The sequence below is a fragment of the Antennarius striatus genome, chromosome 5, assembly GCF_040054535.1.
Source record: "Antennarius striatus isolate MH-2024 chromosome 5, ASM4005453v1, whole genome shotgun sequence".
NCBI lineage: Eukaryota > Metazoa > Chordata > Actinopteri > Lophiiformes > Antennariidae > Antennarius > Antennarius striatus.
The window spans coordinates 12851411-12873628 of NC_090780.1; the positions used below are offsets into that span (position 1 = coordinate 12851411).

General features: G+C 41.5%; 3 protein-coding genes across 5 annotated transcripts; 2 read left to right on the forward strand and 1 right to left on the reverse strand.

Moving 5' to 3' along the window:
* Positions 1-421: 421 nt before the first annotated feature.
* Positions 422-8300, reverse strand: fbxo42 (F-box protein 42). 3 transcript variants are annotated; one of them, XM_068315062.1, is made up of 12 exons: positions 8098-8300; positions 6051-6295; positions 4872-5151; positions 4592-4708; positions 3843-3977; positions 3299-3452; positions 3104-3214; positions 2615-2711; positions 2396-2452; positions 2150-2266; positions 1514-2063; positions 1207-1439 (listed from the first exon to the last, which is right to left on the reverse strand). In XM_068315062.1, the coding sequence occupies exons 3-12, from the start codon at positions 5143-5145 to the stop codon at positions 1339-1341; spliced, it is 1713 nt and encodes a 570-aa protein (XP_068171163.1). In that variant the 5' UTR covers positions 5146-5151; positions 6051-6295; positions 8098-8300; the 3' UTR covers positions 1207-1338. The 3 variants fall into 3 exon arrangements, with proteins under 3 accessions (XP_068171161.1, XP_068171162.1, XP_068171163.1); XM_068315060.1 differs by having other exon boundaries at positions 422-2063; positions 8098-8294; XM_068315061.1 differs by lacking the exon at positions 8098-8300 and having other exon boundaries at positions 422-2063; positions 6051-6429.
* Positions 7215-10991, forward strand: LOC137595169 (SUZ RNA-binding domain-containing-like). The gene is made up of 4 exons (XM_068315063.1): positions 7215-7980; positions 8999-9048; positions 9147-9416; positions 9534-10991. The coding sequence occupies exons 1-4, from the start codon at positions 7930-7932 to the stop codon at positions 9643-9645; spliced, it is 483 nt and encodes a 160-aa protein (XP_068171164.1). The 5' UTR covers positions 7215-7929; the 3' UTR covers positions 9646-10991.
* Positions 10992-14077: 3086 nt separating this feature from the next.
* On the forward strand, positions 14078-18885 carry necap2 (NECAP endocytosis associated 2). Its single transcript, XM_068315427.1, has 8 exons — positions 14078-14257; positions 15606-15706; positions 15891-15995; positions 17128-17209; positions 17456-17564; positions 17679-17823; positions 17916-18000; positions 18132-18885. The coding sequence occupies exons 1-8, from the start codon at positions 14163-14165 to the stop codon at positions 18175-18177; spliced, it is 768 nt and encodes a 255-aa protein (XP_068171528.1). The 5' UTR covers positions 14078-14162; the 3' UTR covers positions 18178-18885.
* The last annotated feature ends 3333 nt before the right edge of the window (positions 18886-22218 follow it).

The window sequence follows — 22218 nt, forward strand, 5'->3', positions numbered from 1 at the left end:
ATATGGTCCACTCTGTCTGTGGTATAACCCACATAATTTTCCTGTAAGGATAAATGGGTGTGGGTTCTCTAGGGTTAAAATCTAACTAGATTTAGTAATCCTGAGCTGTCTGGATAAAACATCACTGCCACTGCCAAGGAGTAGAGATAAACTCCCCCTGAAAAAAAACAAAACAAGAAAATAGTAGTGTAATCATTGGCAATAAAAAAGGTTCTAATAAAGGTTTTGGGTCCAATAGTTTTCTACGCTTCGGAATGAACTTCAGCAGCTGGAACTACTAACCTAAAGTTAGTGCTCATGTTTCACAGAGCTTGGTAAGGACACACAGTTGAGATAGTTTGATAAACACTCACACTGGTGAGTTTTTGTCACTCAGTGACGTCAGACAGAAAGCACGCACACAAACACAGCAGGAGCTTTACAGAGCAGACATGGACTTTATTGTTAAACTATGTTTAAAGTACAGTGCCACACAAATGTTACCCATCATGGTCTGACACACATTAATCAATAGATTCACCACCCTTCACACACCACACATGCACTCACACACATACACCATTTTAAATGTAAACATTGCAGGGTTTAAGAGTGATACAAAAAGGAAGGTAGTTGTTGACCATTTCTGTTAATCGTCTGTTCTTCCAGAGCTGAATGGGGGGGGGGGTTGAAATGTAATAGTTTGATGTCCCATGGGAGAACATTAAAACATCCTGTTCTCTGTAATCACTGCAGTCTTCAACACAAACAGACCTCACGCATACCAACTCACACAAAATTCCCATAAAAAACCTTTTTTTAAAATCAAAGTGTAGTTAAAGTGTTTTATATTGAATGCTTGCAGTAGGCAGAAGGGAAAATAGTGAATTTTTTTGTGGAACACCTAACAATGATCATGTTATTTACCCATAATCCTGTCTTTAGGAAAAAGGCCTTTTGTGTTAATTCCCTTGTGTGACAACAGGGTTAAGCGTCTGTCTTCTCCAATCCCACCTGCAGCTGCATTACCTTTTAGCACGTACAAAGTACAAGGCGTTGGTTTTAGGGTAGTACTTTACATTCTGTTTTTTGTCCATCAGACCCCCAAAAATAATGAGCTCCCCCCTTCCCTGTACCACTGTGTGAAGGCTGGTCTCAGGAGGCCCAGTGACTGCAGACGGGGTCCCGTTTCCATAAACTCTCCAGGATACCAACGCAGCAGACTTGGCTCGGGACACATCCAGCACGTACATCTGCATGGGCTTACAGTTGAGAGACTGATACAGCGGCTTCCCCACGTTCAGGCTCTGGGGAGGGTGATGGCCGAGACGCCGTGCAATAGGCGGGATAGCATGTCCATCAGCCCCAGCAGCCTGTGGAGGGCTGGAGGACGATGGAGGAGTTCCAGGAGGACCAACTCCTCCACCTCCACTTCCTCCTCCAGATGAAGGTCCCTGTGTCTGAAGGGAAGACAAAGACGTTGACGATGAAGATGGTAAAGATGAGGAAGATTTGTCTTTTACTGCTTCTAGACCTCGTCTTAAGGCAGCAGGAGACACGGCTCCTGGGGGAGTGCGCGGAGAGCCTGTGGGGGGGGTATGGAGGCCATTAGTGCTGGGCACCTCAGGATGGTGGGTGGTAGATGAGGAAGACTCCCAGTCATAGTCTGTTGAGGCAGGCAGGTGAGGACGAGAGGGAGGAGAAGCAGCCTGGGCTGGGCTTGTCCGTGGTGAGGGGGACGATCCATTTAACAACGGGGGGAGGGTAGCAAGAGGACTGTCTGGGCCTTGAGACGGAGACGGTTGTTGAGACGAAGACGGGCTCCCGTCTCGGTTATTTCCTCTTGCTGAAGGCCGAGGTCTCAGCGTTCCCCATCGGCCGTTCACACACGGAGCCTCTTCAACAGCACCCAGGACAACACCAGCAGCTCCGCTACGAACCGGAGACTGAGACCGGAGGGAAGGTGGTTCTGGGCCTAGAGGGGCTGGGGTGGCACTTATAGGGGAGGGCCGAGAGTTAAGACTTGGGCTAAGGGGTGCACGGCCAGACGGCGCTTGTGAGAAGACCACCACACACTGGCCCACCTAGAGGTAAACAAACAAGATGACAAAAAAGAAAGACAACCTTAAAACCTGTCAAATGCACAGATAAACCTAATCCAGAAACTTACTCTACACGCCGGGTGACACCACAACTCAGGGGCCCCGTGGTCTTCGTTTTCGACCTGCAACTGCTGCCATCTCCATGGTGGTGCATCCATGTGGAGGAGCCAGGCATCTTTAAGGAGCTTTCACACAAAAGACACAAAGATAAGTCAAACCTGTCATCTCTATTAATCCCATTGAATTTTTATGAAGAGACAGATATTATTCTGAAATTAAATGAAGCCAAACATTTTTGGTTAAAATCGACTTACTGCATTAGGACCGCCACAGCCTCCCAAGATGAGCAACGTCTGATCATCAATTACAATCTAAGAGAAAAGCATTGAATAAATTCATATAATTTTACATGTGAGAGTTACTGCTACATCCAATTACTTGTATTGCAAATGGGTGAAGATGTCAGAAACTTTAGAAAAACCCAAAACCAACCTACACAATTTTTCCTAGCCTGAATTTTGAAGCCTGCTTACTTGTGATTGACCTCCTCGTGGGTGGGGTGAGGGGCCAGATATGGGAGGTTTGGACCAGGACCACTGCTCCAGATCCAGAACCCAGACTTCATTACTCCTAATCAGAACCGTCCAAAGACAAGACAGGTGAATTGAACCTTTATTCAATATTACAACAAGCCAACAGCTTGAGATCTAAAGTCGACACGTTTCAAATTTAAATATCATTAGTTTGATGTCAATGGTGGAGTCTGGTAGAGGCTAACCTGGGTAAGGATTCTTACTTTTGAGAAATCTTTATTATTGTTTGGCCTGTTTTTTGTGTAACTATAATCATGTTTATTGGATTGCAGATGATGCAACCTTAGTGCATCATATAAAACATCTGACATCTGAGAAGTCATATTTTTTTTATATCATTAAATATGTGAAACATGTAGTCATTTTTTCAATATAACAAACATTTCTGTCTCAGACTGTATAATTTAAAAAAAGATCATGTATTCATACATTTGACGTGCTCCTAATGATCCTCCAAACACCACCATGGTGTTTCCGATTACAGAAGAAGAGTGGCCAGCCATAGGTGGAGGTCCATGTGTTGTAACTATACAGTTCCACCTGAGAAAACACAGACACACAAACGGACAAAAATTACCAATTATTAAAACATGCTGTATATGCTAACCCAGATGCGCCTCTCACCAATTCTTTGAAGGAGAGTATGTGTGGATTTCATCAAAAAACCGTTCTGGTTGGTGCAGTGGGTAAGGGCTGGGGCGAGTCCACCCCCCAAACAGAACCAACAGATCTTTGTGCATCACTAGAGTCGCTCCAGCTTTAGGAGATGGATAAGAGCCTGAGAAACAAAAGCCAAAACATGTAACTCAAACTTTTGCTATACCGGCACAATGTTGTATGTATCCATTAAAAACAATGAAAAAATTAAGTAGAAAAGTAGATGTTCATTTTTATTTAATCCCTCAAGTTAACATTGTTGAAGAAATCACTTTCTTTACCCTGAAGGTGACGGTACTAACATAAGTGCACTTGAAAAATGAATTAATATTTTTATCACCATCACCATAAACGCAGCATTCTGCTGCTAAGCATTTCAACACAATGTTCACAAATGCAGTTTAATCATCCACTGTGTTATAGGGACAACTTAGTTACTTTTTTACCCGAGGTGCACATCTTATCAAGAGCTCTGATATCTGTCGATCTTTACTACGTTACTGACTCATACCTGAAGCTAAAGGGCGGATCCACTCCTTGCTGTTGAGGTCAAGTCTCCAAAGATCATTGAAGGCAGCATTACAGCTGCTCTGAGTGCAACCCCCAAACACATACATGGACTGATTCGAATCATAATAACATGCACCTGCAAAAAGAAAAATGCACCAAACAGTAAGCTCAAGCTCTGATTTACTTGAGGTTTTTTTTTTTTACCTTTCCAATGAAATCATGTATGGATTACACCTCAGTGACTTTATACATAAAATCAGAGTTTGAGCGAGAGATTGTTTTATAATTTTAATGTCAATATTGGCTCATTTGACCACAATTAGGAAAAGTGAGCACACACTACCTGACAGACAAGTATTTGGCCTTTTAGAAAGGGACGGAAGCATGTCAGTATGAAGTAAAGAAGTGGTAAAATTTTGTTATATGTATTCAATAAGATTATTGGTTTTACTTCTACAACATCAAATCAAATACTGTGCTGGCTACTCAACCTGTTCCCAGATGAATCTGTAAACGGACCTGAATTCAGGTGTGAATTCACAACCATATTCATAGACACTAATAAAAAGTGTACTGCAAATGGAGATTGAACATGCCAGTCAAGGCACCTTGCTCAGACAATACAGCATTCCAGAAATAAAAAGCACAACTTGGAACAATGTTTGTCTTCTGTAAATAAGAAGCTGAATTTAAAACTCTATAGGTGGTGTGCACTTTGACATGAATTATTGTCATGCAGCGTATACTGACTGTGTGAGAATCGTTGAGTTATAGGGGTTCCTGGATATGGATATGTGCGACTTTCCCACTGGATATTTCCCTCCTGGACAGCTCTCAAGAAACCGTGGTAGCACTGATAAGCGACACCTAGGTCAGATAAAATGTCAGTGCAAACTGAGATTACAAAAATAAAAATTACTGTAAGGGAACAATAAATCCATTTATATTAATTTTCGAACTTTCACTGTCCATGGTCCGCTCATACTGTAACATCCACTCACTCAAGACTGCGTGCATATTAATGGAATACCTTTAATGAGGCGATACCACTGCTTACACACAAGTGCAGCAGTCTTGTGTTCTTGGTAAGGTGACAGAAATGAGAGAATATATTCAAGGACTTCCTCTGGCAACTCCACCATTGTTCTCCCTCCTGCTTTTCGACCACAATCTACAATCCCTCCTTGTCGGCAGGACCCCATCTTTGCCTCCATTTCCTCCGTTATCCCAGCAGGCTCTGCACCATCGTCTTCAGTATCCATGGCAACAAAGCACCCGTCCTCATTGTCAGGGGAACGGGACATTATTATCTGTTAAGACATGGGGAATCATGCTAGTGATATATGAATTCATGTTTATAGGTTCAGAACCATGTTTAACATCAGCTCCAGCTAGGCAGACTATCAGTGATCACATTCATTTTAGCTAGAGGACGAGACATTTTCGGCCCTAATGAGGAAGGAGAATTCATTTGAGGAAGGGGGACCCTATCGATACTGCCTAACGGTGTAGCCTAAACAATTTGCAGCTTTTAACATTGGTGATCAGCAAAATTATATGTCAACATCCATTCCCTGAGACGGGTGGTGCCCCTTTGGGACTGAACAGATGGTCCGTCCACACATCGCTAGCTCCATTTCACCTGGAGTCGTTAGCCATCACATATAATGCACTGCTGGATTGCTAATGCTAATTCCTATATAAAACCAGCTATTTGGGGCCAGTGTCAGGCGAATGCAGCTTAATTAGGAACAATTTTTGCTAAACACTGTAACTTCAGCAACTGCCCAGCGTTTAAAACCCACATGTCAATGAATTTGACGTTTCATCCCCACAGTGACAATATTAGCGCGCTAATGGCTAACGATGGCTAACTGACCACGAGCATCCATGCTACCGTTGACAACCATAAACTACACTTCAGCTAATGGCGCAATTTATACCATCGACTATAAATGTTGAAGTTGCCCTGGTTGGCAAAGCATTGGGACGCTACACTTAAACATCTAAATGACACGACATCAATCCAGGACAACAATCCATGCTAATGCTACACCCATTAGCTAACAGGCTAGCTGACATCTCCAGCCTCAGACACAGCTGATAATCTTTGCTAACGTTAGCTTGTTCGGTGCTAGCGCTTCTTATTAGACACTTCTTTGAGGTTTGACCCAGAAAAATGTGACTTTAACTGGTTAATTGTGCGTACCGTTGCTTTGGACGTAGTATTTTGAGAGCTCTGAGTGTGTATCTTTCCACTGCTTCCCCCGGCATCAGCTCCGGAGGTTCCTCTGCAGCTTCCAAACAGTCGCCATCTTCCGCTCTTTGAACAGCGACCTCCGCAGCACAGCGACGCACCAGCGGCTCCAGACCGGGGTGGGTCCGCCGGAGCTACGCCCTCAAGTATCGGAGGTCACCGCTGAGACCGGCGGCACGGCATTAAGAGTGGAAAGTCTGGACAGACAAAACAATAACCTCATGCCGTGAACTGAGGAGGATTTGTTAAAACGTAAAAGAAAATGTGAATCTAAAAGTTTTGAAACTGATATTCTATGTGGTAATGCTTGTTTTAGAAAGAGTCACTGATGTTCAACGCCTCAATAACAAAATACATTTCGATCTGTTGTTACTTTATCTGTCGGCATGTTTTTGCAGATAACTGAGCTTTTACTTTTCATTGATCAATTTATGTAATATGGAAGAGGATTGAAGCTACTTTTTTTTTTTTTAATCTTAAATTTTGACTTAAAAGTCATAAGTCTTTTTTTGCAACCCCAGATTTCAACATAATACTTGGAATATTAAGAACACCTAAAGAAAACTATTTTAGTTTTCTCAGTTGAGAAGCCATGATTCTGACTTTTTAATCTGGATAACAATAACAACAGCAAGAATAATGGTAAAAAGTACAACAATAATAATATAATGATCATTATCATTATCCTCCCCTTCATAATAATCTTCAACATTCTTTTTAAAAAATCAAGTTCATCAGTTGTTGAATGGAACTTTTAAGAAGTTAAGAAGCAAATCAGAAGCAGTCAATCCCTATTCAATAAGCAACTATGCTGTAACCATGTCTGCCATTCACAACATGCATTTTTACACTGAAAATAATTAAATTGTATTCAATTTCATAAATCTTTGATGAGATTCTGGAGACATTGATTGGCGACAAAAAAAAGCATAAGATGGATTTAATGCTACGTCCTTGTCACCCCGACTAAAACATTCATCCTATTCTGAAACTCTGACTTTAATTTAAAACATCATCATTATATCTGACTTTAAAATCAGAATGAAAACACATCTTTCAATTGACTCTTAATTGTATTTTGTGTCACACATTCTAGTGATTGGAGGGGTGTCGGTTCACCTCCTGGGCCTTACCGGGGGGGCTTGAGCAGGGCACCGAACCCCCTAAATACAGGAACCAATGGCGCCGCCATGTGGGGGCTGTCTGCCACTACATCAGTGTCTGTGTGAGTGTGTTGAGCCTACATGTATGTGTGTGGAAAACCTTATGGTGTTCTTTAATGACCTGTTATTTACAAGGACCTTTTTTATTCTAGTGTGTTTATCAGTCAAGCTAGCTTTAGCAGAGTTAGCTTTCCCATCTGTAACCGTTCTAGTTGTGGAACTTTGATGCTAGCAGTTGATGCTAGCTAAAGCTAATCCGTCAAACGTGTCACTTCCTGTTCAAACGGTCGCGCTTTATTCTCTCCACGATATCCTTCACGTAACGCTGAACCGTTGCGTGCAGCCCGTGTTTTTCTCCTCCCGTGCGTCGCGTCGACGCCGCAGGCCGGGTGGGTTCGTCAGGGTGGATGTGACGCCAGACTTAAAGGAGCAGTCGTGGGGGGGTGTCCGCGGCGTGACGCTAAGCTAGCAGGCTACAGCACGCGGCTAAAGGGAGGGTGGCTAGTCGGTGAATTCAGCTCGTATTCGGTCGCGTCAGCAGTGACATTTAGCTCATCGGGGTTGCGTGGGAGCTCTGCCCACAGCCGAATGCCCCCCCGCGTGGATGGGAGACCGTTAACGTGGGTCGGTTGAACCGCAGAAGGGAGCAGCTAGCATCTGCGTCCAACATGGAGGATGAAGAGATCGCAGAGAGTTGGGAAGAGGCGGCGGACAGCGGGGTGAGAAACATTCACGTTCCAGCGGTATTCACTAGAACATTCCACCCAGACGGTCGGACACGCAGGTGGTCCACCTCAGGCTGGACCCCACGGACATCTGCTGGCTTGTTTTCTCACCTAACAGTCAGGCTCCGTGTCCGAGTGGACCAGGCCCGTGTGTCCCACGGAGCGCCGGGATGAGCTCTGGCTCCATGACATTATGTTTGTTCAAGATTTAACGATCCTGGAAGCAAAGAGTCAGATTAAAGACTTAAATTGTATAAATGCGACTTATTTTTGGAATCATTTCCATGTTTTTGAGACCCGCCCATTGCGGAACTACCTGCACTTGAGATGAATCATGCCTGTCCCTGTAAATATTGGTACCAGTGTGCTGGGACTGTCACAGACTCTATTGTTTAGTTGCAGGTATAATTTTATTTGTATTGTTACAGACTAAAAACACTTGGAAGTTTAATAAAACTAAGCTTCAATAACTTGAAATTAATCCCTTTCACAGCTGTATTTGGAAGCAATAATTCTAGTACATCATTAATAAAGATATCTGACAGTAATGTCTGAGTATTTGTAATAGAAAACAACATTTTTTTAAAGAATGTTATTTAAAATGAATAACGTTATAATGCAAATTATTAGATGTACTTCTCTTGTAGATTTGTCACGGAAGAATCAGAACCACTGAAGTTTTGTGACAACAGAAAAAGAAAATGTTGCTTGACGAGTTTGACTTCATGGGTCTAACGTAACCCTCCACGGATGCATGCATTGTGGTGTTGTTGCTGAAACCAGATGTATTGCCCAACCCTAGTGTTACAGTGATATGTATTAAGTTCACCATGTCAACATTGCACTGACTTAATGCCTAAGAATCACTCGTTGCTTTGCTCTGAAAATGTCAACAGCATGCAGTAAATTGCAAATTTAATTTGCTTCCTTTTGTTAACAGGGCAAATCCATAGCTTAACTGCATTCAGAGAATTGTTGATCAAATGTACTAAAAAAATTTATTTCTCCTCAGGAAATCGAGAGAAGGCTTGAAGCTAAGCTGAAAATAAACCAGGAGTCAAAGTAAGCAAAAAGAAAAGTTATTAAAAATGTTCTATACTTTGCAAGAATGCAATTTTCTCCAGTGATTTCATGCCTCGTACATGTTTGTACCTGTACAGGAAATCCAACTTTGGTACGGGAAGCTCACCTGTTAGAACGGCTATTGTAATCCAGGATGACTCTCTGCCTGCAGCACCTCCGCCTCAAATTAGAATTTTGAAACGTCCTTCAAACAATGGTACCGCGGGAAACGCTGCATCCTCGTCTCGTCCCTCTCAGCAGATGAAGTCTTTAGCCCAACGGGAGGCAGAATACGCTGAAGCCCGACGAAGGATTTTGGGTAGTGCGTCTTCCGATGACGTGCCTCAGGAAAGTCCAAGCCAGGACAGGTAAGACATGTCAAAGAAGAACAACAATGATTAGCACAGTTGTGATTTTAATTATGAAGTACTTTAAATGGACAACAATGTTGTTTAAAGTGTTGGCATTTCTCCTTATATCATTAGGCCACCTCGTACCAGTATGCAGCAACCATCAGAAGTAACTCGTCCCAACAATCACGTGATCCGCCAGCCCACAGGCCCAGATGGCACCACAGGCTTTCGACACAACAGATAAACAGGCGCTATCTGCTGCAAGGAATCATCTGTTTCCCTGTCGGGGCATTAAGGGTGACAGTCACAGGGTGTGTGTGTGTGTGTGTGTGTGTTCTGGAGAGTAGAGTGGTTGGGTGATGCAAATATTTGATGGACATTGTTACCCTGGACTGAAAAGAACTTCTCCACCCTCTCTTTGCTCTGCTTACTGGTATGGTCTCTGCCTTGCACCCTGTTTTTTCCTCTTGTGGAATATTACAAGGGGTCGGCAGAGATCAGCCAAAGAAACAAACCCCCCTTTTCTCCACACTGTGACCAGGCTTTGGCCTCACATCCCTGCGCATTGTAAAACTTTGATGTACCATGAGGTGCCCTATGATTCCAAGTGAGATCAGCCAGCCCAGCGCCGAGGCATCAGGAGTCTTTCTCCTCGGGGAGAATAGAGAGAGCTCAGCAATCTGTGGGATTTCCTTTGGAGACATGCAAAGGCACTAGCTGGCCGTTCCACTGGTGGAGTGTGGATCATGGCTGAGTGTCCACTAAGGAAGCTGGCCATAGTTTTGTCACTTTCTGTGGAAAGTAAAGGCTTGACAGTCCCAAGAGTTTACTGTGTTTAGCAGCTTGCGAGGAAGGTGAAGGAAAAAAAAGTTGATCCAACACTTTGCGTGAAATAGGATTTTAATGATGTTGGATCAGAATAAATAAGCCTCAGACCAGCACAGTCCAGAGGCTGCGATTTAGGAGTGGAGGCAAGGAAAGGCATGTCCATTAGCACACAGCCTGTGGCCAAAGATTTTAGCTGGAATGGATAGAGTGACATAAAGTGTAAGTTCATTCAAGCAATAATGAATTTATTTCCTGGGTTGTTTGTCTTTTTGTTTGTTACACAGTACCTAATTATCTGTGCTGTTATTTCATTCATTATCCTTCTTCTTTTCAAACTTTGTGTTGTCTTCTTGTTTTTTTTGTTTTTTTCTGAGACGTGTGTAGGCCAGAAGGTGTAAAATGTATTAGCGATTAAGTATTAGACCAAGTAACTGAAACTGGACATTTTATAGTTGATGTCCTAAAAAATGTTTTAATCAAATTTCAAAGTCGGGTCTAACCATAAATTTAAAAATCAAAGTTATTTGGCATAAATGTCTGTCTGTCTGCCTGTATTTTTAATTATGGTGGCTAAATTACAACTTTTGTCAAAGCAGTTGCTCTGCATCTTTGGTACAAGTCCTTGATAAGTTTTGCAGCATATTGACGCAGTAATTGGTGCAAAGTATGTAGAATGATTGGGGAAAAAAACACGACAACTGCTTTATTCTGGAAGAGACAATAAAATTTATGGTGAAAACTGCAAAAATTTTGAAAAAACAATCTTAATCTTTATTCCTCACTAGAATGAAGATAAATTCCACTCTGGTTTTTATGACTGTCCTTGCTTTGGTGTTTGTTGCACTAAAAGATTTTACTCCATTGCTTGCCACCAGCTGAAGTAGAAGAAATCATTAGTTTCATTAATTGCAGACAGATAACAAGAAATGTGGTTACTGATTGTCTCACAGTAAATGAAGCTGAAGGAAATGTAAACTTAGTTATTCCAGGCTGCATACATGTTATTGAGTGAATAATGGTGCAATTGTCTCTGGACTATTTCACGGGAGTCCACTCAACTCTCTATGGACACTATACAAGGGTGGGTTAAAGCTGTTCTTCCAAAGGAAATATGCTTTTAAATTTAAATAAATACTGGTGTCTATAAAAGCAATGATTGGAAGTATTGGGAAACTGCTATTCATTGAAAACTGAACAATTCTATTAGGCAACAATCTTAAGATTGTGAAAAACTTAATTTGTACAATTTTTTTCCAACTTCACTGCCTGCAACAAGGGGAATACATCTTCAATAATGTCTGGTAGTTGAAGATGCAGTTTGTTGTTGTTTGATGACAGTATTATAAGTTGTTTTTACAGTGCTAACATCTCAATATTTTTTTAAATGAGGAAATATACTGTTTCAAAAGAATATCAAATAGATTTGCCTGTAGTAGTGTTTGAACGGATTAAGTACAATCTGGTTAACTGAGTGGAAGGGAAATGTAAGCTGCTTGAATTGATAATTGAAAGCAAATGCCCATCCTGAATCTGTTGTCTACCCATGAAGCTTTGTTTCAATCGTTCACAGCCACCGGTCTAGTTTGATGTGTTACTTTGAAACTTGAAAAATACAAATATTTGAATACCCTTTAATAAACACATTTTAAAAAGCAAAATTGCAGTGCTTTGTTTTTTGAGGAGCAGCAAGTTTAATGCATGTGAAGAGATATCAAATTCTAAATAAGGGAAAATAATTTTACAGTTTCTACATTTTAAATAGTAAAATAAATGCATGTAAATTAAAAAACCAACCATTCAGTTGTCACACCATTTAAATTTTCTTACAGAAATATGACCTAGACATTCATGCACCAGCACTGATGAACATTCTACTATATTTTACTCCTAGTTGTCATAATTCCGACTAAAAATACTCGTACTTAAGATTTTGCATCCAGAGCCTTAACTGTTAATAGAGAATTGTCACGTGTGAGATGGGCTATTGGTTAGGCTACATTAACAAAAGTACACCAAAAAGCATTCAGTTTATAACGCTGTGGATGCATTTTCAGTTATCCTGACGGTCATTGCACTCTGGACACAGACGAGATATTTTACTCAGATCTGTCTAACATGTCATTAAGTATTAATAGAAAATTCTTGGGAAACTACTACTTTAATTTGGGAATATGTGCTCATCATTAGAACCAATTTGCTATGGCAACCTCTCAAGGGAAAAGCTAAAAGAAGAAAGTGTTTTTCTGCAATTATATCGTCTTCTTTTCCTTTCGGCTTTTCCCTTCAGGAGTCGCCTCAGCGAATCAGTTGCCTCCATCTAACCCTGTCTTCTGCATCCTCTTCTCTCACACCAACTACCTTCATGTCCTCTTTCACTACATCCATAAACCTCCTCTTTGGTCTTCCTCTAGGCCTCCTGCCTGGCGGTTCAAGCTACCAATATATTCACTATCTCTCCTCTGGACATGTCCAAACCATCTCAGTCTGGCCTCTCTGACTTTATCTCCAAAACCTCTAACATGTGCTGTCCCCCTGATGTACTCATTCCTGATCCTATCCATCCTGGTCACTCCCAAAGAGAACCTCAGCATCTTCATCTCTGCTACCTCCAGCTCTGTCTCCTGTCTTTTCCTCAGTGACACTGTCTCTAGACCAAACAACATCGCTGGTCTCACCGCAGTTTTGTACACCTTTCCTTTCATTTTAGATGAAATTCTTCTATCACACATCACACCTGAGACTTTCCTCCACCCGTTCCATCCTGCTAATACACGCTTCTTCACCTCTTTTCCACACTCTCCATTACTCTGGGCTGTTGACTATAAGTAATAAATCCTCCACCTTCTTGATCTCTTCTCCCTGTGACCTCACTCTTCCACTTGGGTCCCTCTCATTCACACACATGTACTTTGTCTTACTGCGGCTAACCTTCATTCCTCTCCTTTCCAGGACAAACCACCTCTCTAGCTTCTCCTCCACCTGTTCCCTGCTCTCACTGCAGATCACAATGTCATCTGCAAACATCATAGTCCATGGAGATTCCTGTCTAACCTCCTCTGTCAGCCTGTCCATCACCATAGCGAACAAGAAGGGGCTCAGAGCTGATCCCTGATGCAGTCCCACCTCCACCTTGAACTCCTCTGTCACACCTACAGCACACCTCACCACTGTCTTACAGTCCTCATACATGTCCTGCACTGCTCTAACATACTTCTCTGCCACTCCAGACTTCCTCATACAATACCACAGTTCCTCTCTGGGCTTTCTCCAGATCTACAAAAACACAACGCAGCTCCGTTTGGCCTTCTCTGTACTTCTCTATCAACATCCCTTTGCACTTTCTGCAATTATATAAGTCAAAGACGTGACTTGTTTATATACTGTAATTACGTGACATTTTTTGCTGCTATAATCAATTTTTAATCATTTAGGTTTCACAGATACACTATGTGAAATCCATTAGTGTTAAACTGTACCCCTTTCTGTCTCTATCCTGCCTGTCCATATGTGCAGACTCAGTACACACTCCTCTCCCACCAAATATGTATTATTAAATCCCACATCTGGAGTATAATCCGGATCTGGATTGAGTTACTGTACACATAGTGTTGGGACATCATAAACTGTGCAGGCCTTGGTATTCCTGTAGCCATTGTGACCAGACGCGGAGCTATCTGAATGCAGCTTCTCAACCTTACTATCGTGAGGGCATGTCCTGCCCTCCATAGCCTCTGATTGGATAGAAAGTATTGCTTTTGTTATTGTGATTGGCTAAATATTTCCAAGTTCGGTTGAGATGAAGGCAGAATTATTTCAGTCAGCCAATCAGAGGCGCAGTAGGGCGGGACATAGCATCACTGCTAATTCGACTGCGGGTGAGCTTGTTCACTGAAAGTCGGAAGTTAGCTTTGATATTTAGTGAAACTTGACAAAATGGCAGACGACAACACGTATGAGTCGATGCTCTGCGTAAAGAACGAAGTTCATGTTTACCGGATCCCGCCTCGGGCCTCTAATCGTGGATATCGGTAAGATTAACCTGTGTGACCGTTTAATTGACAAGTCCGAACTTTCTGTGAGACAAGTGGGCCACCGAGCTAATTCAAAGAGACACATCCATTATCGGACAACCGAATATTGTTGGTGTTCTGTTACTGCAGCTTTTAGCGGACCGACCTGATAACAGGTGAACTACTGACGAGGTAGATACAGCGAAACAACATGGGTGGAACATATGATAACCACTGATGTTACACACGCCAACAACAGCCGCAGAAAAGCGCTGAGGTAGTGTTCCAGAAACCGGACACCACGGCTTGGCTGTCGGTGAACACCAATCATTAGACTGTCCGATAATGGACACACATGTTTAGAGTTCCCGTGCAAACATGTCCATCTCCTCTAAAAAGTTGGTTTACATACATACAAATTTATAGATAGATAACAGGTTCAGGATGGGTTTTGTCAAGTCATGTTAGTTTATTTCCTTCTTGATGACTGAAACGATTTTTCGTATTAAATTGGGTCAGGATTGCTGACACAGCCCAATGTGCACACATGATGAAGGGCGGTAGCTGTCCTGGAAGCAGAAGGTGGCTTTGAATAAATACAAAATGTTATATTTAGTTGACGCATTATTTAGTATGTATTATATAATAAATTGGATGCTTTCAGGGTTGTTTCACATTAGACAAATTAAACGACTCTTTGAGTTTTGTGTGTTTGAACTCTGGTTCAGTATACATGAATTATAGCGACTTCAGTTCTTTGTTGTGCAAAAAAAAAACCCGAAATCTAGAAGAAGTTTAAAGTATTTCATCTTTACAGTTGGAAAAATATTACTTGGGTTTGTTTCATGTACCACGTTCTTGAGCTCTCTGTGGTTTCTCAGAGGCTTCCTTCCATTAAACATGGTCGAAAGATCAGGGAAGAGCCAACCTTTAGACGTTAGTTTCTAAGTAATTCCTTGTTTAGTTTTGATTAATGTGCTTCATTTTAATTTTAATTTAAATGCTAAAGGTGAGATCTGAGAGGTTTTATTTCTGCTCTGGACCCAATGACCTTTAGGTGTCAAACTAGTAATGTTTTTAGTGCATTCTACTGTAAATCTTCATAAAAGATGCCTGTATAGATTTCCTAAAGTGGATATAGTGGTGCTGTTTTCAATAGAAGCAATACTTGAACACAGTTGCTCTGGCTTGCCTGTTTCTACCAGAACAAAGAATATCCTTTTTTCGCTTTTCTGAAAGTTTTAATTTTACTTCCTCTTGACGGTGGAAGCGGTGGCTGCCTGAAGAACGAGAGCTAATGTCAGACGCTCAATGTGGATTTTACAAACCTCTTTCATATTCAGATGTCTGCTTCCTGTTTTTCTAGCGCTGCTGACTGGAAACTAGATGAACCTGCATGGAGTGGTAGGATGAAGATAACTGCCAAAGGCAAGATGGCATATATTAAGTTAGAGGACAAAAACACAGGTAAATAAGTATATAGGACCTTATGTCTAAGTGGTGTTTGAGCATTATGTGTGCCTCTTAATAATGTTCTCTATACATGTAACATGAATTTTTTTTTTTTTTTAATCCAGATATTTTACTGGGTTAGTGTAACACAAAAGGTCCTGAGGTGTCATGTGCAGTGAATTTGTTTGGTGTGTTTCAGGAGAGCTTTTTGCCCAGGCTCCTGTTGAACAGTATCCAGGGTCTGCAGTGGAAGGAGTCACAGATTCCAGCAGGTATTTTGTGGTCAGGATCGATGATGGAAACGGTAAGACCCATAATGAGGACATGAAACACGATAAAGAGAGAATGTGGGCTCCTTGTATTTGTTAGTGTTTATTAGTAACTAATGAGTTCAGTTCAACACTCAAAAAATAAGTATTGTAATCCGTTGTTTATGTAAATATAATATAACTGTACCACACTATGAAAATACTCAGGTGGAGAAGAAGTCCTGCATCCTAATTGTTATGTAAAAGAATTATCTCCAAATGTATAGATTTGAATATTGGGGTTCCCTGTCTGTTTTATATTATTTTACATTATTATTTTACTTAACATTTTGCATTAGTATTATTCTGAAGCTGTAGATATTTAGACTTACAGTGACACCATCATGTGTCTCACTTTATGAGACACATGATGGTCTCTATATATTCTTCTTACAGGACATTAACCCTGGTAGAACCATATATAGAGGATTAGTGTCCTGTAAGAACCACATATATGACAAAAACACAGAATAACACTTCATCTTATTCAGTGTCCCCCATCTGGAGATCGAGTGTTTTCACTAGTAAAGCTGGACGGAAATTTCATTTGAAAGCTAAAGCTATCAGACGGAGTTAGTGGTGAAAAAAAATTATAAAAATTGGAAGTTTAAAAGGTATGACACAGAAATTCGTAAGTAAAGCACAAGCACCTTGAATTTGTCCTTTAGGTCCAGAGTTATCCAAGGGCCACAAAGCTGTGGAATCTGGTTTGTGTCCTGTGTTCTAATGTTAAGATGCTGCTCAATCCTTTCTCCTAAACCCTCAAACCTTAATTCAGTTATGACAGAATTTCACACAAATGTCTGATGTTATGGAAAATGTTATCATCAGGTCAACTTCCCCATGACATCATAATGTTCCGTCTTTATTCAGCAGCAGAACTTGGGCCAGGAGGAGAGTCTGATCATATTTCACACTAGATTTGTAACATTTGTCTTCAGTGGCTGCTTTTAAACTGTAGGATTGTGTACATGTGTAAGTGTCCATGTTTTAGAATTTATGGCAGAATTTGTGTAATGATTTGTGTTGTGTTTTTCCAAGCATACAGCTTTAGTTCTAGATTCACCATTTGTTTCATGCTTAACTACATAATATAACGTATCTTAATGTGTTTTTACTGTCATGAAGGGCGCCATGCTTTTATTGGGCTGGGCTTTGCTGATCGTGGAGACTCGTTTGACTTCAATGTTGCTTTACAAGATCATTTTAAGTAAGTTAATGTGTTGACGGTCTGATATCAGTGTATATTACTTTATGGGTGAAAGACAAACATTTGTGCATCATTTTTATAATTAGAAGGAAGTGTTCTAATGCAAAATCAACTTTTTTTTTTAGATAAAATATTTTATAAACGGTAGTTACTATTTAGTTGTAAAAAAATTGCAAAGTCTGTGAGTCAGTAATCTCTGTTCATTGTTATAATTATTATAATCATGCTTTCAATCTGTTTCTAAAGGTGGGTGAGGCAAGAAGGTGAGCTTGCTAAACAAGAAGCTTCTCAGAGCGCAGCACCGAAGCTGGACCTGAGCTTCAAAGAAGGACAAACTATCAAGATCAGCATCGGGGTGAGGTTTTAATGGGCGTTAATGATAAAGGGATTGAATGATTCAACAGGAACGACTCTGGTGAAGAAATGAGTGACTGATTCTTTCGAACTGCCATCACCACATCTGTCACAGAACATCAAGAAGAAGGAAGCAGGTGCTGCCAAAACTCGGCCAATGGGTGGAGGTCTGCTTCCACCCCCACCGGGAGCAAAAGCTGGAGGTCTGATCCTGCCTCCTGCAGGACAGCAGGCAGCTCCAGCTGTACAGACGAACCCTGGTGATCACCATGCTTTTGTGTCAAATCCTGTGTTTAAACATCCTCACATGTTTAACCAGCATTTATTTTTGTGCCTCTTTCTCCTGATGCAGCCCCTCTTTTAGACTTCGGCTCAACCGCTCCTGCATCCCAGCCCAGCTCTGACATGTGGGGAGATTTCACATCAGCAGGCTCGAGGTAAGATTCCTCACAAACCGTGTAGCACATTATTGTCTGTGTCGTAATTCATCCTGTCCATTTTTGTTTGAGATTATTTTTGAATTCACTCCTCATCATCGCCTTCACCATCCACGCCGTCTCCTCCACAGCTCCAGTAAAGATGCAGTCAAAACAGGATGGGTGCAATTTAGTTGAGTGATGAGAAATCCTTGATCTCACTCAGGTTCCATACATTCCATGGATGATGAGACAAAGAGAACTGAAAGAGAGGAACTGATAGCAACCATGGCGGTAGCTCATTAAACTGCGCCAGTTTTGGAAGGAGTCTGTTAAAGTAAATCCACTACAACTCATCCTGAAGGAACAAACGGACAAGTGTACATTTTTTAATGCATTTTTACAATCATAGTGAAATTTTGTAATGCAGCTTCCTTTCAGAAATCAGATTATCTCATGTCCTCTGATTCCTTGTCTCTTCCTCATCTCTTCGTCTTGCATGTTTTCCTCCTCTTTTCATGCAGTCAAGTCAGTTCTCCAGCATTCTGAGGCATTACCATTTGGAAAAAATGCTTCTTTTGTGCTTTCTTGCAATATCTTGCAAAGTTATTATTTGATATTTGGATTTAATTTAAGCCCCTTAAGTCTAAAAAAAAAACAAAGTTTTTAGATCACAGCATTGGAAAACAAGTCAAGGTATTTAGTCTTTCACTCAAAGTGGAAACTTTATTGACATTGTAGTTTTTGACCGTGAGCACTCTTCATATGTCTCTCCGTCATGGGATGTTGCTTTTTAAAATGTGCCTTTTACCAAATTGTTACTAATTTGCATTGACCATTCAATTTAGTACCTCTTTGAAAGAAAATCTGAAGTGTTTAAATATATGTTCTCTTGTAAATAAACAATATATTTCTTTGGCTTTGTTTTTTTTATTTCTAGGAACTTAGTCTGAGATTGTAGATGGGGTTCTACAGGGTTCCTTTACTGCTGCATACACTCTCAGATGTCAGATAATTGGACCAGTTTAAAGCTTTCATATTGTAGAGCATTTTTATAACCATGAATATGGACAGATATGGAGTATGAGCTTTTCATTAGTCAGGTACATAAGCTGAGGGATAAAGTCTCATGACGCGGGGTGTTTTGTCGTCAAGATGCTTTAGTTTTCTGAATTTGATGTACATCCCAGTCCCCCGGTTCTCGCCCTGAAGCCAGCTGTGTTAGACTTCAGCAATCCCCACAACCTACCATAAGTGGAACAAATGGTAGACAATGAATGAATATAAAATTCATTTACTGTATTTATGAGTGGCACTTTTTCCTTCCATGTCATATTTTGAACACACTTATCAAATGGCTCCTAAATATTATCTAAATCTGATCAGATTTTGGTGATGTATTATTAATGATAAATTGATAGCTAGAGAATAGACTGTCATAAAGCACGGTATTACAGTAGACAGACACCTGCCACAAATGGTTGCAAATGAGAAGAGAATTTCACATCTCAGGATTAATAAAGGAGGATTCTTCTTCTGTCGAAATTTTTGGTGTTTATTTTGGATGTTATCATGAATATGAAATGGATTTTTGTACATTGTGTGAGTGGAAGTCATCTCAGATTAGGCCAAAACTCAAAAAAATTTAAATATTTAAATCTATAGTTCTTTCACCACTATAGTTCTTTTTCAAATCAAACTCAGAAGCAGAAATATGAAAAGCCTAAATGATGTCCATTGTTTCAGCTTCACATGACAGATATTTAAATACGGTAGGATGGAAATAGCTATAGTGAATACTTTCCTGAAGAGGCAGGATCATAGGGTGACCTATAAGAGTGGAGGTATGAGCACACAGGTAGACTACATCTTGTGCAGTGACTGCAAAGTAGGGGTAGGTGAGAGTGTAGCCAAACAACATTGGATGCTGGTGTGTAGGATAATTGATGATGAGGAAGAGGAAGAGGGCAAAGGCAGAGCAGTGGACGAAATTGTGGAAGCTGAAAAAGGAAGAGTGTTGCATGACTTTTAGGAAGGAGTTCAGACAGAGTCTGGGTAGTCAGGAAGTGCTTCCAGATGACTGGACAATCAGCTAATGTGATCAGGTAAACAGGTATGAGAGTACTTGGTGTGTCATCTGGAAGGAAAATAGATACGGCGACTTGGTGGTGGAATGAGGAGGTACAGAAGAGTGTACACAGAAAGGTTAGCTAAGAAGAAGTGGTACACTGAGAGGACTGAGGACTGAGTAGACAGGAGTACAGGGAGATGCAGCGTAAGGTGAAGGTAGAGGTAGCAAAGGCCAAACAAGGGGCTTATGATGACTTGTATGCTAGGTTGGACAGTAAGGAGGGAGAGATTGATCTATACAGGTTGGCAAGACAGAGAAAGATGGGTGTGCAGGTTAGGGTGAATATGTGCAGCAGGTTAGGGTGAATAAGGATAGGGATGGAAATGTATTGACAGGTGCTACTAGGGTGATGGGAAGATGGGAAGAGTACTTTGAAAAGTTGATGAATGAGGAAAATGAGAGAGAACAAAGAAGAGGTGGCTGTTGTGGACCAGAAAATAGCAAAGATTAGTCAGGAAGGCATTGAAGAGGATGAAGAGTGGAAAGGCACTTGGTCCTGATGATATACCTGTGGAGGTTTGGAAGTGTTTAGGAGAGGTGGCAGTAGAGTTTCTGACTGGGTTGTTCAAGAGGATCTTGGTGAGAAGATGCCTGAGGAATGGAGAAGTGTGCTGGTGCCCATTTTTAAAAACAAGGGAGATGTGCAGAGTTGTGGCAACTACAGAGGAATAAAGCTGATGAGCCATACAATGAAGTTATGGGAAAGGGTAGTTGTAGAGTAGCTAGATTAAGGGCAGAAGTGAGAATTTGTGAGCAGCAGTATGGTTTCTTGCCAAAAAAAAAGAGTACTACAGATGCAGTATTTAATTTGAGGATGCTGATAGAGAAGTACAAAGAAGGCCAGAGGGAGCCGCATTGTGTTTTTGTTGATTTGGAGAAAGCTTATGACAGGGTGCCCAGAGAGGAACTGTGGTATTGTATGAGGAAGTCTGGAGTGGCAGAGAAGTATGTTAGAGCCGTGCAGGACATGTATGAGGACTGTAAGACAGTGGTGAGGTGTGCTGTAGGTGTGACAGAGGAGTTCAAGGTTGAGGTGGGACTGCATCAGGGATCAGCTCTGAGCCCCTTCTTGTTCGCTATGGTGATGGACAGGCTGACAGACGAGGTCAGACAGGATTCTCCATGGACTATGATGTTTGCAGATGACATTGTGATCTGCAGTGAGAGCAGGGAACAGGTGGAGGAGAAGCTAGAGAGGTGGAGGTTTGTCCTGAAAAGGAGAGGAATGAAGGTTAGCTGCAGTAAGACAGAGTACATGTGTGTGAATGAGAGGGACCCAAGTGGAAGAGTGAGGCTACAGGGAGAAGAGATCAAGAAGGTGGAGGATTTTAAGTACTTAGGGTCAACAGTCCAGAGCAATGGAGAGTGTGGAAAAGAGGTGAAGAAGCGTGTACAGGCAGGATGGAATGGGTGGAGAATAGTGTCAGGTGTGATGTGTGATAGAAGAGTTTCAGCTAAAATGAAAGGAAAGGTGTACAAAACTGTGGTGAGACCAGCGATGTTGTTTGGTCTAGAGACAGTGTCACTGAGGAAAAGACAGGAGACAGAGCTGGAGGTAGCAGAGATGAAGATGCTGAGGTTCTCTTTGGGAGTGACCAGGATGGATAGGATCAGGAATGAGTACATCAGAGGGACAGCACATGTTAGAGGTTTTGGAGATAAAGTCAGAGAGGCCAGACTGAGATGGTTTGGACATGTCCAGAGGAGAGATAGTGAATACATTGGTAGAAGGATGCTGAGTTTTGAACTGCCAGGCAGGAGGCCTAGAGGAAGACCAAAGAGGTCTATGGATGAGGACATGAAGGTAGTTGGTGTGAGAGAAGAGGATGCAGAAGACAGGGTTAGATGGAGGCGACTGATTCGCTGTGGCGACTCCTGAAGGGAAAAGCCGAAAGGGAAAGAAGTTGTCTGAACCGCTAGAAGTGAAAAACGCAAATTAGACGTGGTGTGTTTCTATTGGTTCAGGGCGTGTTGGGGAATTTTCTCATACATTTAGGGGGGAAAAAAACAAAACTTTGTGGATTTCCTTCCGGATCTGATCTGTGTTAATAGACATGACAACAGACCATCGGCCCACTGACGGGCCGGCGGACGGCCCACACACTGGG

Excerpts from the sequence above, each read along its gene's own strand:
- fbxo42 (XM_068315060.1), bottom strand. The coding sequence starts at position 5,145 with ATGTCCCGTTCCCCTGACAATGAGGACGGGTGCTTTGTTGCCATGGAT. Across the intron at positions 3,453-3,842 it reads GATCCGCCCTTTAGCTTCAG|GCTCTTATCCATCTCCTAAA; the intron begins GTATGAGTCAGT and ends TTTGTTTCTCAG. Across the intron at positions 2,064-2,149 it reads GGTGTCACCCGGCGTGTAGA|GTGGGCCAGTGTGTGGTGGT; the intron begins GTAAGTTTCTGG and ends GTTTACCTCTAG.
- LOC137595169 (XM_068315063.1), top strand. The coding sequence starts at position 7,930 with ATGGAGGATGAAGAGATCGCAGAGAGTTGGGAAGAGGCGGCGGACAGC. Across the intron at positions 9,049-9,146 it reads AAAATAAACCAGGAGTCAAA|GAAATCCAACTTTGGTACGG; the intron begins GTAAGCAAAAAG and ends GTACCTGTACAG. Across the intron at positions 9,417-9,533 it reads GAAAGTCCAAGCCAGGACAG|GCCACCTCGTACCAGTATGC; the intron begins GTAAGACATGTC and ends TTATATCATTAG.
- necap2 (XM_068315427.1), top strand. The coding sequence starts at position 14,163 with ATGGCAGACGACAACACGTATGAGTCGATGCTCTGCGTAAAGAACGAA. Across the intron at positions 15,707-15,890 it reads GTTAGAGGACAAAAACACAG|GAGAGCTTTTTGCCCAGGCT; the intron begins GTAAATAAGTAT and ends GGTGTGTTTCAG. Across the intron at positions 15,996-17,127 it reads CAGGATCGATGATGGAAACG|GGCGCCATGCTTTTATTGGG; the intron begins GTAAGACCCATA and ends ACTGTCATGAAG.